Source organism: Eublepharis macularius, chromosome 13 (genome assembly GCF_028583425.1).
Source record: "Eublepharis macularius isolate TG4126 chromosome 13, MPM_Emac_v1.0, whole genome shotgun sequence".
In the NCBI taxonomy this organism is placed as follows: Eukaryota; Metazoa; Chordata; class Lepidosauria; order Squamata; family Eublepharidae; genus Eublepharis; species Eublepharis macularius.
The window spans coordinates 4,636,528-4,653,087 of record NC_072802.1 but is presented as its reverse complement, the minus strand read 5'-3'; the positions used below and the strand labels follow the sequence as shown (position 1 = coordinate 4,653,087).

General features: G+C 47.4%; 1 protein-coding gene across 2 annotated transcripts; it reads right to left on the bottom strand.

Moving 5' to 3' along the window:
• Nucleotides 1-3,838: 3,838 nt before the first annotated feature.
• On the bottom strand, nucleotides 3,839-15,997 carry LOC129341636 (potassium voltage-gated channel subfamily C member 1-like). 2 transcript variants are annotated; one of them, XM_054996917.1, is made up of 3 exons: nucleotides 15,926-15,997; nucleotides 10,075-10,606; nucleotides 3,839-8,301 (listed from the first exon to the last, which is right to left on the bottom strand). In XM_054996917.1, exons 2-3 carry the CDS (start codon nucleotides 10,570-10,572, stop codon nucleotides 7,519-7,521), a joined length of 1,281 nt encoding a protein of 426 aa, XP_054852892.1. In that variant the 5' UTR covers nucleotides 10,573-10,606; nucleotides 15,926-15,997; the 3' UTR covers nucleotides 3,839-7,518. The 2 variants fall into 2 exon arrangements, with proteins under 2 accessions (XP_054852892.1, XP_054852891.1); XM_054996916.1 differs by lacking the exon at nucleotides 15,926-15,997 and adding an exon at nucleotides 15,650-15,731.
• Between the last annotated feature and the right edge of the window lie 563 nt (nucleotides 15,998-16,560).

The window sequence follows — 16,560 nt, the reverse complement described above, 5'->3', positions numbered from 1 at the left end:
AATTTAAACCCCCTGCTGCAGCCTCAGCCAAAGATTTAAATCTATTGGCTGGCATGAAAATACAGCAGAGGGATTGGTGACTCCTAAAGTCCCCCCTCCCCTGCCTTGCCCCACCCACACTCCAAGAGTCACCCTCCTCCTGCTCCCCCTCCCCTACCTGTTAGTTTTGGCGGGAATCTCTGCTGCTTTGCAAATGCAAAGTGCAATGCAATGCTTGCACCTTGCATTTGCAAGGCAAAGCAGGATTCCCTATCCTCCTTTGCAAGAGGGGTGGGGGGTGACAGAAGGAGTGAGTGATTCACTCCTTCTCCCCCCTCCCCTCTTCTAAGAGCCTGCAGGAAGCCTTTGCTTCCAGCAGGATTTTGCTAGCCGCTTGCTAAGGCAAACGGCTAGCAAAAACAAAATGGCGATTCTCGAATGCCGAAAGAAAGCCGAAAGAAGCCGAAACATTTCGGCTTTTTTCCTTTCGGCTAAGCCAAAACGTTTCGGCTTTCCCCGAAACGTTTCGGCTTATCCGAAAGAAGCCGAAACACTTTTGTTTCGGCTTTCTTTCGGCATTCGGAAAGCCAAAACGCACATCCCTACTCCTGGTTTCTTTCATTCTGAATTCCTGCCTCTTTTCCTGAAACTTGGAATTTGAACTCTTTGCCCTCCAGGATCCTGTTTTCCCCTCATTTGCCCAGTTTGCATTAACAACAACAACAACATTTGATTTATATACTGCCCTTCAGGATGACTTAACACCCACTCAGAACAGTTTACAAAGTATGTTATTATTATCCTCACAACAAAACACCCTGTGAGGTGGGTGGGGCTGCAAGAGCTCTGGAAAAACTGAGACTAGCCCAAGGTCACCCAGCTGTCTTCAAGCGGAGGAGTGGGGAATCAAACCGAGTTCTCCAGATTAGAGTCCCGCACTCTTAACCACGACACCAAACTGGCTTCCATTGGCCTGCTCTGCTTTTGCTCTTCTGCTCGACTTCTCGCTCAGGCCCCCCTTCCTTCGAGAGCAAGGCTTTGCCTCTCTGCACGAAATCATAAAAGTATGATAGATCATTCCCCAGTCTAGTTAGTACAAGTGAAGCAGGAGATCCAGCTAGTAGGCTGAGCATTTAAACAGCAGTGCAGTAAAAAGTGTTAGAAGTAGCAACCCTTTCAGCAGGAAATACTCCTCCACATTTGTTGGGGGCAGCTGTTATACCCAGTGAAAAACTGACGCTCTGGGAGTAAGGGGAAAGGGTTGTGAAGACCAGGGGCAGCCATGGAGCCTTAGTAAGCTTCTGGACAATTTGAAATGTGGCTTTTGAGACCACTTCTATTTTTCCTAGCTCAGACAAGTTTATCCTGAAGAGGAAATTGCACTTTCCTGCACGGCTTCGTGAATCCTGGCAAACATCCCTGCTCTGCTAAGCAGCTATTCCTGCATGATCGCTTCAGACCCTTGTTAATGTGATCCTGTAGTGCAAATAACATTTATCCAGATTTACAGAGTAATCCCCTCTAGACTCCAGTCTGAGCCCACTGAAACCAATGGGCTTAGACTGAAGGACCTCTGCATAGGATTGCACTGTTTTTCACTTGCTGCTAAGCCCGGGATGGGTGTTATAATCTTGGGTGTACCAGTGAACAAGAGCTTATGCACAGCATTGTTTACCTCGACACTAGCAACGCAGCTTCCCAATACTGGGAAATTTGCTTTGGAGTAACCAGCAACTTTCGTTTTCTGGATTTCAGTTTTGGCCTGATAAATTTTAGCCTACTTTTATGTTCAGGTAACACATTACTTGAGCTTGTGTGTCTCATTCATGATAACTTTCTCATCTACCTGCACTGGCAAAATCTACTCCCTGCCACCCATTTTTCTTGTTGCAACCACATCAGCACAAACCCACAGTATCTTGTTGGTATGATTTGTTTGTGTTGTGTTGTGGCAGTTCTGAAAAGAAAAGAAACAGAATAAGTTTAAAGTAAGAGATAGGGTGATCTTTGCTATATATTATATTATATTAGTATGTTATATTGAGTTGAGATAAACTATATTGATAGTAGGTTTGATAGAGATTATGTAAAAAATAAGAATGTGCTTAGAATAAGAGATATTGAATTAAAGTTGGTAGGGAAATATAAATGAAATAGATTTAAGTAATAAGAAGGGTTAGGGGTTGGAAAGCTGTTGGAAGTCAATAGGGAGGGGGCAGGAAAAGGGTGGGGGACAGAGCAAGGGGTAGAATGGGATTATTTGTGTCAAATTTGCAAAATTTTCTTTGTTTTACCACTCACTAATAAAAATTTTATTAAAAAAAGAGAGAGAGTTGCCCCCTCTGCTGGCAACCCACTGAGTTCCACCACCTCTTTTCCCAGAAAAAAAGCCCTGAGAAGGGGGTTTGCTCTCTTACCAGCTAAGCAGTGGGCAGACGCAAAAGAATGGTGCAGACCTATACATCTTGTGATTTGGGTGGTCAACTGGCCTGGAGGAAAACATCTTGTTCCTTTAACGGAATCTTAATCTAAGGGAATGGCAGCCAGAGCTTTTCCGAGCACAGAGGTAAAGAACAGCTCGTGGTAAATAGCATCCCGTTAGAGGGGCAGGACTTTGTTTCCCTAGGTTGTCCTCAGCCCGACTGTCAATACATTTCAGGGAATAGTGGAGCATTTAAGCTACTCTCAGAACTGAAGGGGTCACCTTCCTGAAGGCTGCTGCAAGAAGGGCATTCCTGCCAGAGTCGACCTAATGGTGGGCATGTCTGGCAATATCAAACAAAAAATTCTACACATTAACTAATTGTGGCTTTTCATGGGCAACAACCTACTACTCCGAGGTACATGAAGCAGACAGTTATTGCAGCACTGACAAATAGATTCTCTAAAATCAGACCTCAGTGTGTATCATAGGGTTGCTTTTTAACAATGTGCACACGTTGTAAGGTTTCATTACATAAAACTCCCCATCCTCCCTCTCCAGTAGACAAACATCATCGTTCTCAAGTGGTGGAGCAATCCCAGAACGTCCCCAGTGTCAGCAGCACGGCACGACACGAGGAATGTGTGGAAGCCTTCAGCACCCGTAATTCTGAGGCTGGCAGCCGCTCGAGTTCACTCAAGGGTTGAAAAATATTCATCGGGGACTCTAATTTGCAGGGAATTTCCTAATCTGTAAGTGTTGATGAAAGCAGAATCTAATTCTCCTTCTTCTCCATCAGAAGATGTCTTAATAATGTGGCCTTTAATAAAATCTTTACTCATAGCAGCAGGAATATTAGTGTTGTCTCCTGCATGTCCAGAAGATCATCCGTTTGACCATTAACTCCTTCAGATATACTTCAAGATTTCCTTTTTCATACATGCTTGTTAGCTTTATGTTTATTCCAATAGTCAAAATAAAGGGCTGCCAGTTTTCAATAAACTTCTCCTGCACAAATCTTTTCCCCTCTTCTATTTTCCTATATGCAGAGATTTTTCCATGAGCAGGGCTTTTTTTGTGAGAAAAGAAGTGGTGGAACTCAGTGGGTTGCCAGCACAGGGGGCAACTCTTGGCAGGAGGTGGTGCCCCTGGTACCACATGTGCGCGCACAAAGTGGGTGCATGTTCCCAGGACCAATGATGTCACTTTGGGTCAGCTGGAACAAGGGGGGAGTTTTTAAAAGTTTAAATCACCCTTGGTGAAAATGATCACATGGCTGGTGGCCCCGTCCCCTGATCTCCAGACAGAATGGAGTTTAGATTGCCGTCCGTGCCGCTTCAGCAGCGCAGAGGGCAATCTAAACTCCCCTCTGTTTGGAGATCAGGGGGCGGGGCCACCGGCCATGTGACCATTTTTTCCAAGGGCAACCCACTGAGTTCTGCCACCTCTTTTCCCAGAAAAAAAGCCCTGATCAATATTAACTGTTCCAAGATACTGCCGTGCTTTTACACTAGCTAGATTTACAGTGCAATCCTTACTCTTTCTTTTTTTTTTTGAAATTTTTTTATTTTTCAATACCTAACATACAATAACAGTAACTACAAAAGATTACAATAACACAAGGGAAGGAAAAGAGGGGAGAAGAAAGAAAAAGGAAGGGTGGGAAAAAAGGGGGAGGGTAACCTACAAACACTAAACACTAAACACTAAACACTACACTTCAATGCTTTCCCTTCATACTGCCATAGTAAAGAAATAGCTTAATAGAGTAATGATGGAGTGGTTGATCATACAGGATACAAATTACAATCAAATTCAAATTAAGTTTTCCTCCCCCTCCTGGGTCCCGGACGCAATTCTCTCTGAGCAACTGCTGCCGCAGTGCTCGTTTCCTCCCCCCCCCTCCTCAGACTTCTCCCTTTCTTCTTGCTTGGTACACTGAAATTCCGAATTTTTATCCTCAAAATCCCTTAGTTGATCTTCTGATAGTATCTTATAGGTTCGATCTTTGTAACTAAACCAGATTCCTTCCGGAAATAACCATTTGTACTTTATTCCACGTTCCCTCAGAAGAGCTGCGAGCTTTTTATACTTAAAACGTCTTTTCCGAACTAAAAATGGAACGTCCTTCAGTATCTTAACTTTGTTACCCAAAAAGTCCAAATCCGCATTGTATGGTATAGGACGGTGTCTCGGATCCTTTTACATGAAAAATCGATGATGATCTCGCGAGGCAGCTGACGCTTCGTTGCATATTTTGAAGAAGCCCGGCGGACTTCCAAAATGGCGCTTTTAACCTCTTCTTTAGTTGTCCTCGCGGGTGTCGCCAGTAGTTCCGAGACCAGACCCCATAAATCCTCATTTTCCTCCTCTTTCACGTTCTGGAGGCGCAAAATTGTCTGCGTTCGTTCCACTTGTAGCCCGATCAGCTGGTTCTCCACCAGCTTTAACTCTTTTTTCGTAGCCTTCACGAGTGACGCACTTTCCCGGGCAGCCTTCTCTGCCCCCCCGCTGCTTCCTTAATGGTTTTCACTTCGCTTTCAATAAAGCCCACCCTTTGATCTGTTTCGTTCAGCTTGTCAACAAAGGGTTTTATGGCTTCAACAACCGCCCTGCGCACCAGTTCCTCGAGCGATTCTCCCTTCAGGATAGTCGAGATTGACTTACCCAGAGCGGGACTTTGTTTTTTCGCTGCCATTTTAGGGGGGGGACCGCCAGCCCAAATTCTGAAACTCAGCGAAGGGGAAGAACGAGCCTTCTTAGCTTCAGATCCCACCACTCCTTCGCGTACGCTTGTAATAACAGAAGGGATTCGCTTACTTGCAGGCTTCCGCCTAGTTCTGTTCTTTGCCGTTTTCCATAGCCCAGCAGCACTCGAGACGCCGCGCACATCTGCCGGCCTCCATAGGGACAAACGGGCAATTTACCCCCCACATTGATTTTCGGGGGGTTCTTTCCACAGCGTCCCGGACCCTGCCTCCCCGCCTGGGAGTCTTGGGGGCTAATCTTCGCAGATCAGCCTCCCGGTCAGGGTGCTCGGGCGCTTCCTCTCAGACCTGCTGAGAGGAGCGTCCGACATAGCTGAGAAAACGAAAACGAATCCTGCAATCCTTACTCTTTCAATGGGCTCTTTCAGTAGGCTTAGACTGGTGTAACCTTGTTTGGGATTGCTCTGTTAACATGCCACTCTCTGCACTGATGGCAGCAACATAAATAACATTCCATCAATTTGTAGATTCCCCCCCCCCCCCATTCTGATGACTTGATTCAATTACTGGCTCGCGTGTTATTTCACTGCAGATTTTATGTCCAAGCATGCCTGAATTTACTGGAACCTGTGTTGGCTGATATAAAACTATTTTCTGAGCAGAAGACTCAAAATTTTATTGGTGGGAGTTGACCAAAGAATGACTGTCTATGTACCCAAGTTTCCATTGCCTGAAAATACAGGCTGAGATAATGTCCTGTGTATAATTTACTCAGATTCTAACCCTTAAATTGTTAGATGTACTAAGTTGATGATGATGCCTATAGAGGTATCATTTTAGGAAATCAGTACAATAACAGTGTGTTTTCTGCTTCAGTATGGCTTGTGAGTGCTATAATAAAGGCTAACTGGCTGACTCTATCACTTGTCAATAACAGCAATGTTAAATTACAGAATTTATATTCTGTTACGTACATTCAGTATTAAGGTGCAAAATGGCATGTTTAAGCAGAAAATGCTTTGACTAGGATAAGACCAGCCTGTATCATAAAACAGGGATGGGCAGGACGTGAGTGCCCAGCCACCCATTCACCAGGCAAGTCCAGGTTGCTGCTGTGGCCACTTTTTTATCCTTCCCTTTAAAGTGACCCAAGCAGCTTTTCTCCTCTTTATCTGTCTTGGAAAGGAGGCCATGACAGGAGAACCTTTACTCTTAGGGAAGGGGCATTAAGTATTCCCCACACTCAACCTTTTGCAATTTTTTAAATAGAAAAAGTTGTATCTGCACAGATCTTCATGGATCCTGTCTTTTTACAGAATGTCTCTCCATCCTCCATCAAGCCACAGATCAACTCAATGTCCACAGACCACATACTAAGAATCGCAGATGCAATGATCCCTACTGCTGCTTTGGTGCAAAACGATGGATGTGAGGATTTTTACATGCACGTCTCCAAAATGTGCTGTCAGTTCCACCCATGTCCGCAGAGCACACAATAAGAAACCCTAACGCAGCACATCGTGAAATGCTAGACCCCGATTACAGTGTTGTTCGTGGATAAAGCTATGAGCTGCAATCTGGCCGTATTTTTTTTTGTTGCTTCAGTGTAACAATCATATGAATTCCTAACAATCCTTTAAAATCATCTAGCTCTGACAGCTATTATTTTTGTATACGCTGCCATTTTGTGACTGGTCCCACTCACAAAGCTACAATTTCCAAAGCTTTAGAAAAAAATTAAGTAGCTCCTAGAAGTATGCAGCTTACCCCCCTCCCTCATAAATAATCTTCTGCCATTGTATCCGTATTCCTTCAAGGCTCTTGCAGTAGAGAGCCAAGTCTCCCCCCGCCGGCTTTCCAGTACGGAGTCAGCCAAAGCTCTGCTCCTCGGCTTCCAGGCTGCATCTGCTGGCAGGGGGCCAGAGACAGCTTCGGAGAGCTGAGAGATGACAGGTTTTTGCTGTGGGTCTTCTTCAGCCATGGAAGATACAACCAACCTGCTTACATTGGCCTGGGAAAGTATGTCTTGCTCTCCAAAGTAATAAACCTAGCTAGTTAAAGCAAAACTGCATGTGCTGATAAAGGGGAATATAACCTTATCACCTTTTGCCCAACATTAATAGTCCTTTTGCCCAAGAAACGCTGGTTCTGACGGACACAACTCCTTCGGTTTGCCTAGTGACTCACACTCCAAGAGGCCCCAGAATGCCCCGTCTCTCCGTTTCTGCTTCACTTTCATTATGTTCATCTGTTGTTAGGAGAAAAAGGTGCAGCGGCACTACCTCTTAAGGTGGTACAATACAACTTGCATCAGCTAAGCTAAAGCTTCTGTGCTGTGGTAGCATAAGCACTTCAGAAGGGTTTTCCTCGTCCTATAAAAAGCAGGAAAGATGTTGCTTTGCTGCTCTCTTAATGGTTCCTCTTGTTGCTTTTCATCTTCTCCTTCATTACAGCAGTGGCATAATAACCCTGGAACTTGATCAAAAAGATTGGGAGGGGAAAGATGATGGTCAATATGCCACAAATTGCTGCACAGCATGCAATTACTTTGCCAAATGAAGAGACGACAACTATATCTCCATAGCCAACAGTGGTCAGCGTAATCGCTGCCCAATAAAAGGAAGAGATCATTCCATCAAACTGTGTCTCTGGTTCCTGGAGTTCCGCATGATAACAGAGGGCACCGAAGAAAAGGATCTCAAAGGTAAAAATCATCATGAGGATGAAGACCTCTTTCAAGATGGACCGGAATGTGAAGGGCAGCACTTTCAACATCAGGGGGGTCTCCAGGAGTTTGAAGATCTTCAAGAGTTTGACTATGTAGAGCACACGGAAGAAACCCAGCCAGGATAAGATGTCCAGCATTTCATTGATATGGGTGGCTAAGAAGAGCTCAGTATAAACCGGGAACAGGGAAAGGAAATCGGTCACATTCAGAAGGTTTGTGAGGAATTTCTTTTTATCTGGGCAGAATGTGAGTCGCATAAAAAACTCAAATGTGAACCAGAGGATGCAGAAAAGCTCTACATATAGCAAGCTGATAGCCTTTTGGAGAGAGGGCTTCAGAGCAACGTGGAAGATGTTGTAATCTCTGGTGGTGTTATAATGGTCAAATTCAATGTATGTTGTTGGTTCCACAAAAAAGAGGATGAGGATGCCAAGATTGAACAGGAGGGAAACTACCATCAAGCACTGCAAAGAGATGGGAAAACCCGTTAGAACAGTGAGCTTCAACTCATGTTGGACCCTTGCTTTTCTTCAGCCACCCCCTCCCGACATCATATTCCCCTTAGAGCCCCACTTCAGAATGCCCCCTGCTGTTGCGGTCCGGCCTGCAGCCCCATATCATGATGTGCCAAAGGGGAGCACAGGTGCTTGGGTGGTCTTGTGGCCTCTGAGGGCTCCAGACCTACATGGGGGGGAGTGCACCAGTGGCTAGGGATGGGGGAAACCTGCCAGAATCTGAACCTGAGACCAACAACTTAGACCTTCAAGTAGTGATGGGTGAGCTCCATCCTCCATCCCTTTATTATTGGCTCAGTCATTCCCAAATTTCTAGGAGAGAGGAATTTTAGGATTTCTCTGAGAGCTCACTTTTAGATCAGAAAGTACCTCCTCGACAAATAGTAAGCCTCAGCATCTTGAACTCAATCTAGAAATTTAGAGGCACCCAATGTAATGATCATAAGATCAAGGGAGCCTGAGCCCTCTTGGTTCCTCCCAGCAGCGTGTAAGCTGCAGTTGTTGGGGTTTTGGCACCAATTTAGTTTCTGAGCTGTCCTCAAGGGCAGCTCTGTAGGAAATGTGCTGTGCAAGCCTATGCAGAGTTATTCCAGGCTGAGCCCGCGGCCATTTGTTAGGAATGCTGTGCCTGTAATGGTTCTGGGGAGATCTGACCGATGGGCCAGTGGACAAGGTAGGGAGGGGGTTGCTTCCGCTCGAGCCTGGCTCCTTCCTCAGACTCACTGCAAAGCTCTGGGTAAGGTTAGGGTTAGGGTAAGGTTCGTTTTCCAGCTCAGCTCTACGTTATCAAAATGGGAGTAGCAGTTTTAATAGGGAACAGGGAAAAAATCAACACAGGAGCGTGACTGTGGAAAGCTTCTCTAGATTTTGCCCCTCATAAAGAGCTGCATGGAAAAAATAGCTGGCAGGCTGAGAGCTCCTGCTCAGCCCGAGGAGTCGAGCCACATGAAGGCTCCTGCTGTCCCGGGTTCTGCCGGGCCAGCTGCTGCGGCTCTGCTTTCTAGGGGCTGATGGTGAAGCGAGCAGAGGCCAGGCCAGGGGCTGTAGCGAGTGGGGCAGGGGCAGCAGCGCTGTGCTTTGGGACCTCTGGCTCCCCGTGGCAGAAGAAATCTGGGGGGGGGGTTGTGAGCTTGTACTTGCGCGCTGTCATCCCAGAGAGTCAAGTGTACCTTTGGGGCTCTGGCCTGCAAGCAACCCTTGGTTCATTTTAGCTGAGTACTTAATTGGTGGGTAGAAGGGCAGAAGCTCTTGAAGGCAAGGGGTCGCCAAGTTTGTACTGGGGCCATGGTGACTCCAAGAAACCACAAGGATGGAACCCGAGTTTCTTGTGACTACAGAGAAGGTGGCTCAACGTGGCAGTCCAGTGTCTGGGCCAAACGTAACCGACTGCCAAGCACCTTCTGCTAGCTCTGCACCGGTGTGTTGTTCTTACAAGCGTAGGAGTCTGCCGTGTTGGGGCTAGTTCTGTGGTGTGAGGCAGCCAGAGTGTGTTGGACTTGGGTGGGGCAAACCTGGGCGTAACTTCCTCCTCGGCCCTGAAGCTCATTGGCTGTCTCAGCCTGCCCTCCCTCTCAGGGCTGTGGTGATGATCAGATTAGGAGAGCCCTTGGAGCCTGGCAAAGCGCCATGTGCTCCTGGGGTGTGCCCTGTGTTAGTTGTACACCCTCGGGGCCTTGGCAGCTCTTCCCCCCCAGGCTAGGATCATGCAGAAGCATTCCTCACCATGGCCCCTGCAGAGGAATAGGGCTTTTCAAAGAGAGCCCACATTTTGGGCTGCCACCGAGCCCACCAGTGGTAATCCCTCCTTTCTCCCTGGCCCAGGAGAGTCAGGCTGTCTTCATTGGTATCGTCCTTGTTGCCCCTGAGGTCCAAGTCCTCCTGCAGGCCTTCTGTGTGGCTCAGCTTCACCCAGCAGCAGGGGGCCAGCTGTGCCTCAGGGATTCCCCAGAAGGCCAGCTCCTCCTCCCAGAGGGCCCTACAGACACCTGCAGGACAGTGGAGGTGTCTGGTCCTGTAGTAATTGAGCACATCGCCAAACAGTTTTGCGCTTCTATCAAAGAAAAACTCATTGGTGTTAGGGTCATAGTCAGATACAGCCTGGGCCTGGGGCTCTGTCAGCTGGCACAGCTTGGTCCCTGGGAAGGTTTTGAGGGTGCTGGAGTAAGTTTCATATCTGCGGCCTCCGACATTCAAGACAATCTTTTCTTTAGAGGCCTCCATCTTGCTGTTGGGTTGATGTTGCCCTCTTAATGACCTGGGGAAAACAGAAAGAACACAACTGTTATCATTCTCTTGTTTTCATTAATGCAACAAAAACACAACAGCTGTGCAACCCTCATTCCCTTTAGACATGCACCGACTGACACGGTAGCCATTGGTCCTGAGATTGCAGCCACAGGGTGTGTTGGCACATCATGGCCAGCAGGCGCACACACACTGCAGTTTCCAAGGAGCCAATGATACCAGATGTCTCACTGTCAAACACGAGGTAGCAGCAGTCCAGATGGACAAAGACTTTAGCCATTATTTGCTGGAGAAACAGGCAGGTTTGCTAGCGCAGATCTAAAGGGACCTTCGGAGAGCTCTCCATCTTAAGTCCTCCTGTCAGAGCCATGCACCCCCTACCAGCATTTACTCATGCGTCAGACAGTGGGCTTCCCCAAATGAAACCAGAAAATCCTTAGGATTGTCATGAGGGGAACCATCCAAAAATGATCGTTGACAGGAACAGCCTGTCGTCTTTGTTTCTTGGGACATTCCAGGTTTGGCGCTGAAGCCAGGCTTTAAAGGGGAACTTGCAGATTCCAAGGCATACATAGAAATATTGTCCTTTGGTTAGCACCTTGCATAGCATCCTTTACCAGGTTTTACCCTGTTTACCGGGACAAGTTGGGAGGACAGAGCAGGGCCTCCTCTGCCCCTTGTTAAGAATTACATCTGTTTAATGTTTTGTACTAATTTTTGTATTTCTATCCGGCCTTTGTTTGCAAATAGAAAACCCAAACCACCTTACACTCTATTAAAGGTATCAAATCCACAACAAAACCGGTGTATCAGAGGCACCTTTTGTTCCATGTCTCACCACCTTTCTTTTGCAAAAAGAGAACCCAACCCCCCTGGCTCTCTGTCAAAGATATCCACAAAAACATCATATAAATCTACATCAAAGCCTGTCTGTTGGAGGCATACTTGACTTCTGTTTACAACCCCCATTGCCATGGTTATTCTAATATTCAGTTTGGTGTAGTGGTTAAGAGCGCGGGACTCTAATCTGGAGAGCTGGGGTTTGATGCCCCATTTGATGCCCCAAATCTGGGGTTTGATGCCCCATTGCTCAAATTGAAGCCAGCTGGGTGGCTTTGGGCTAGTCACAGCTTCTCAGAGCTCTCTCAGCCCCACCCACTTCACAGGGTGTTTGTTGTGGGGATAATAATAACATACTTTGTAAACTGCTCTGAGTGGGCGTTAAGTAGTCCTGAAGGGTGGTATATAAATCGGACGTTATTCTTCTTCTTATTATTCTTACAATAATAAAATAACATGAAAAAGACAACAAAATATCAGTAAAACACACACAAATGGAAAGTCATATACTGGTCTAAAGGCAAGCTCCCCAAACAGAAGGCTTAACGGTGTACATATCAATGAATATAGATCAAGATGGGCAGCCATGTTCATCTGTCTGTAGCAGTAGAAAAGAACAAGAGTCCAGTAGCATCTGTAAGACTAACAGAACTGCTGGTAGAGGACGGGCTTTCATGGGCCACATCTCACTTCTTCAGATACATTCTAGCTGTGTCTGAAAAAGTGAGCTAAGTCTCACAAAGCTCATCCCCTACCACAAATTTTGTTAGTCTTATAGGTGCTACCGGACTTTGCTCTTTATATAGAAATGAATAATTACAGGAATTTAGGTCCATGGCAGACCAGCCTCAAAACAGTTGTGGCTTCAGTCTAGGAGCTCTCGGAGTCAGGCACCAATTCTCTGCCCTCACCAGTGCCCACAGCGAATGGAGGGTGCCCTGCATCACAAGTCAGAGTCACACATGAGGTGTACCTGGGACGGAGCACCTTGATTCCTGGGCATGAGTGCAGCATCTGATTCAGGAGGGATTGTTGGGGCCTGTGGCAAAGGGGCTTCAGCCTCCCTCTCCCACACCAGTTTATTGCCTGGAACAGTCCCACGGCTGCTATTTGGCCTGTTGGAGAACCCCACTCGTCTCCCAGGGAACACGTACGTTTCCCCAGGGACTGTTTCCGGTTGGCAAAACAGTGCAAAGGGAAGGAGGAAGCCCCTTTTCCACACCCTGATCCAAACCGAGTACTGCACGTATGGGAGTTGAGGACAGCTCATGTGTGATTGGGTCACATCTGGTACATTTCCCCAGCACCTGCTATCGGAGCCTGGGCCTGGAACGTTGCGTATGTGATGTCCCTCTGAGCCACATCCCTCCCTAGAGGCCCAGGGGATGTCAAATGCGCACTTCAACCCTCCAGCTTCTTCCCCAGCTAATGACATGAACCTTCCTTCCCTTGCCTTTTAAACTTAGCTGCAACTCGGAAGATGGTGATGGTTCTGTCATCACAGGGCCAGGTGACAGGGGCCAGGGACCCCATCCAAGGAAGAAATTGCCGAGTTATTCCTCTCCGTCCCCACCCCTGTATTGAACACTGTGGATAAAAGGGTGGAACTCATTGACTGCTTCAATGACCCTAAGGAATTTGGGTCATTGGTAACCCCTGTGTTTAGCACTGAAATAACAGCTCCCTTCTGTATTCCTGCCAAACATTGGAAACTTCATTTTTCTGAACTGTATTCTTCATCAACACCTGTTAATCACGTGGAAGAAAATCCAGACCGATTACCCCTTTGGCCTAAGGTTTTGCCGGAGGAAATTGAAGAACTCTTTGCTAAAAAGAAACCTGGGACAATGCCGGGTTCAGATTTGATCCTTGTTGAGCTGTACCAGGATAACACTGCTTGGTGGAGCTCTATTTTGGCTCCAAATTTTCTCAGTGATAAATCAAACTGGCATAATTCCAGGTGTGTATGAACACTGGGAATTGAGCTTCTCAACCACCCACTTAATTCCTGGCAGAGGCGCAGTATTAGCTTGTGGGCTGGGAGCAGGTTTGCCAAACTCCCAGAATTACAACTGATCTCCAGGCCACAGAGATGAGTTCCCCTGGAGAAAATAGCCAGTTTGGAGGGTGATGTCTATGGCATTAGAGCATGCTGAGGTCCCTCTCCAACCCCCCCCCCGTCTCTAGGCTTCACCCCCAAAATCTCCTGGAATTTCCCAACCTGGAGTTGGCAACCCTGGTATGTCTGTGGGGGATGACTCACAGCTCACACTTCTGGCATTTTGTCACAAGAGTCTACTTTCACTTGTCACCCAAAAGACTCGAATAATTGCACTTATATACCGCTCTTCTGGACAGACGAGTGTCTATGCAGAGCAGTGGACAAGGTCAGTGTTGTTCTTATCCCCACTATATAGCCCGGAAGCTGCAGCTGAGAGGAGGGGCTTGCCCAAGGCCACCTGCTGAGCTCGGGGCAGTAGTGGGATTCGGCCAGCAGAGTGCAGATTCACAGCCCATTAGGGATGTGCATTTCGGCTTTCTGAATGCCGAAAGAAAGCCGAAACAAAAGTGTTTCGGCTTCTTTCGGGTTAGCCGAAACGTTTAGGAGAAAGCGGAAACGTTTCGGCTAGCCGAAAGAAAAAAAGCCGAAACGTTTCGGCTTCTTTCGGCTTTCTTTCAGCTTTTCAATGGGAAAATGCCTCCGTCTTCCCGGACGTCTGGGGGAGGCATTGTCCAACCGAATCAGCCCAAAATTGGTGGGGACCTTCCTCTAACCTCTCTCTAAAAACCCCCCAAGTTTCAGACCGATTGGACTTTGGGGGGCCAAGTTATGGCCCCCCAAAGCAGGTCCCCCTATCCTCCCATAAGAAAGTGAAGGAGCAGCATATTGTTAGCATGCTGCTGCTCATCTTCTTCATTATTTCCTATGGGGAAAAAAGCAGAAGCAGGCTTCCTTTGCCAGGGGTGGCATTTTGCATGCAAAATGCCCCCTTACCCTCAGGGGCCCTTCTCCCACCCTTCCTCCCACCCCCCACCAAGGCTCAGCCTGCTCCCACTTGGGGGGGCCATTTCATGGCCTCCCCAAGTAGGTGCTCTGCTCTCATCTCTACCACTGACAGCTGGGGGAGGCTTGTCTTGCCAGGGGTGGCATTTTGCATGCAAAATGCCCCCCAGCCCTCAGGGACCCTTCTCCCACCCCCCACCAAGGCTCAGCCTGCTCCCACTTGGGGGGGCCATTTCATGGCCTCCCCAAGTAGGTGCTCTGCTTTCATCTCTACCACTGACAGCTGGGGGAGGCTTGTCTTGCCAGGGGTGGCATTTTCCCATTGAAAAGCTGAAAGCCGAAAGCCGAAAGAAAGCCGAAACAAAGCTGAGAGCCGAAAGCCGAAACAGCTGGCCGTTTCGGCTTTCGGCTTATTCGAAAGAGATTCTTCTTTCGGCTTTCGGCTTTAGCCGAAATTTTTTGGCTTGCACACCCCTACAGCCCATCCACTTAACCACTCTGCTGTAGCAACACTGGGATCATTGCTGTTTGCCTGACTTATAGTACATGTGGACATTTGAAGGCTTTGGGTAAAATTCTTTGGGCCTCCATTTGGATGTTTCTCCTGAGCCTTCAAAATTTCCTCAAAACTCTGATTTAATTGAAAATTGGTGGTAAATTGAAGTTGTGCTGAACCCCAAAGAGAAATGTTGCTGGTTTTATTGAAACTCCTTTGTGTGTGTGTGTGTGTGTGTGTGTGTGTGTGCGCGTGCGCCACACTTTCCCTAAAACCCCTCTGCCGTTTTTCCTAAAGAGGAAATGCCAGTTCCTTCATCCGAGACGTGGGTTTATTGGAAACTCTCCTCTTCTCTTTTCTGCCATGAGAACACAGCTCTGATGCTGAGTTCGCCTGCTCCCTAATCAGACTGGTTATTGGTCTTTCATTGCTTGGCAAACTTCAACAGGCTTCTTAAAAGATTATTTTTCTTCCTGGAAAGCACTTGATATATTAAAAAGGCATAAAAAGCAGTTCTGTGTAGGATGACATATTTATTCATTTAATATTATATAAAATGTTTATAAACCCCCTTTTATCTCAGGTATCCTAACTCCAGTCCCAAGGCAGGAAACAACAATGTAATAATACCGCAAATTAAAACAAGACATTAAAAACAAAAACTAAAAACACATGGAAAAGACATGCTAGGAAACGACCGCAGGTCCACGTACGTCCCTGGAGCATTAGCACTTGCGCAAGGCGAGCATCCCATGTGCCAGTCCGCTCCTGCCTCTCACATGTTCCTGTTTTCTCATACGCACCTCCCGAAACAGTCCTTAGTGCTCGGCTGTAAATCTTTGCTTGCTGCTTCTGCGGTCCCCCCTCCAAGGGGCTCAGTGTTGCCAGCCTCCTTTTTTATCTGCTTGGAAATCCTTATGCCCCTCTGCTACCAAGTACACCGTCTCAGCGAATAGCACTAAGGAAAAAGGAGCGCTTTGGATCCTTACCTTCACCCTTGTGCAGCAGCTGCGTGTGGCCAGAGAGGGAGAAAGAGCAGAAGACCACAGAGGGAAGCACAGGGCCCCCGGAAAACAGGATGTCCAGTGGCCTTCGTCCAAGTGGGCAGCTGTGGGGTGCCAGAAAACAAAGCCAGCTAATCGCTCCACTTCGGCCTCCCTCCCCACCTTCCCTTCTTCAGGGAACAGTTTTCAAACTAGCCAATAAGCTCCTTGCCAGCTGGTTCCCATCACTACCCGCTGCTCCTCAAAGGCCACGGGAGTCTCAAAGCAAATTTCCTCAGCTGAACAGAATTGTTGTGCAACAGGGGAGGGAAACAGCAACCGAGGACAATTTGTTTTGTTCCTGCCCCCTTCTAGAGACCTCTCTCTGAGACTTATTTTTTCCTTTCCCATAAAGATGAGGACATCTTCTTCACACATGTGCAACAATCATCAGACACAAGCATAACAAGAGGCCATCCATGACTCATGTGTGAAGAAGCCCCAGACCGTCTTCGCTTATTCCCCTGGTCAAAATGGTACTGGAGAAATTGCCATGAAGGCAGAGAGAGACCAGCTTGCGAGACCCATGGGAGAAGGGGCTCTCCGTTGTCCCCCCGCCCCGTTCCACGGGCCCACATCTT

What these genes read in the sequence shown, in the direction of transcription:
- LOC129341636 (XM_054996916.1), bottom strand. Translation starts at nt 15,690, where the DNA reads ATGGGATGCTCGCCTTGCGCAAGTGCTAATGCTCCAGGGAC. An exon ending in AGTGCTAATGCTCCAGGGAC is followed by an intron (nt 10,607 to 15,649) that starts GTACGTGGACCT and finishes TGTTTTCCCCAG; the next exon opens with GTCATTAAGAGGGCAACATC. An exon ending in ATTCCTCTGCAGGGGCCATG is followed by an intron (nt 8,302 to 10,074) that starts GTGAGGAATGCT and finishes ATCTCTTTGCAG; the next exon opens with TGCTTGATGGTAGTTTCCCT.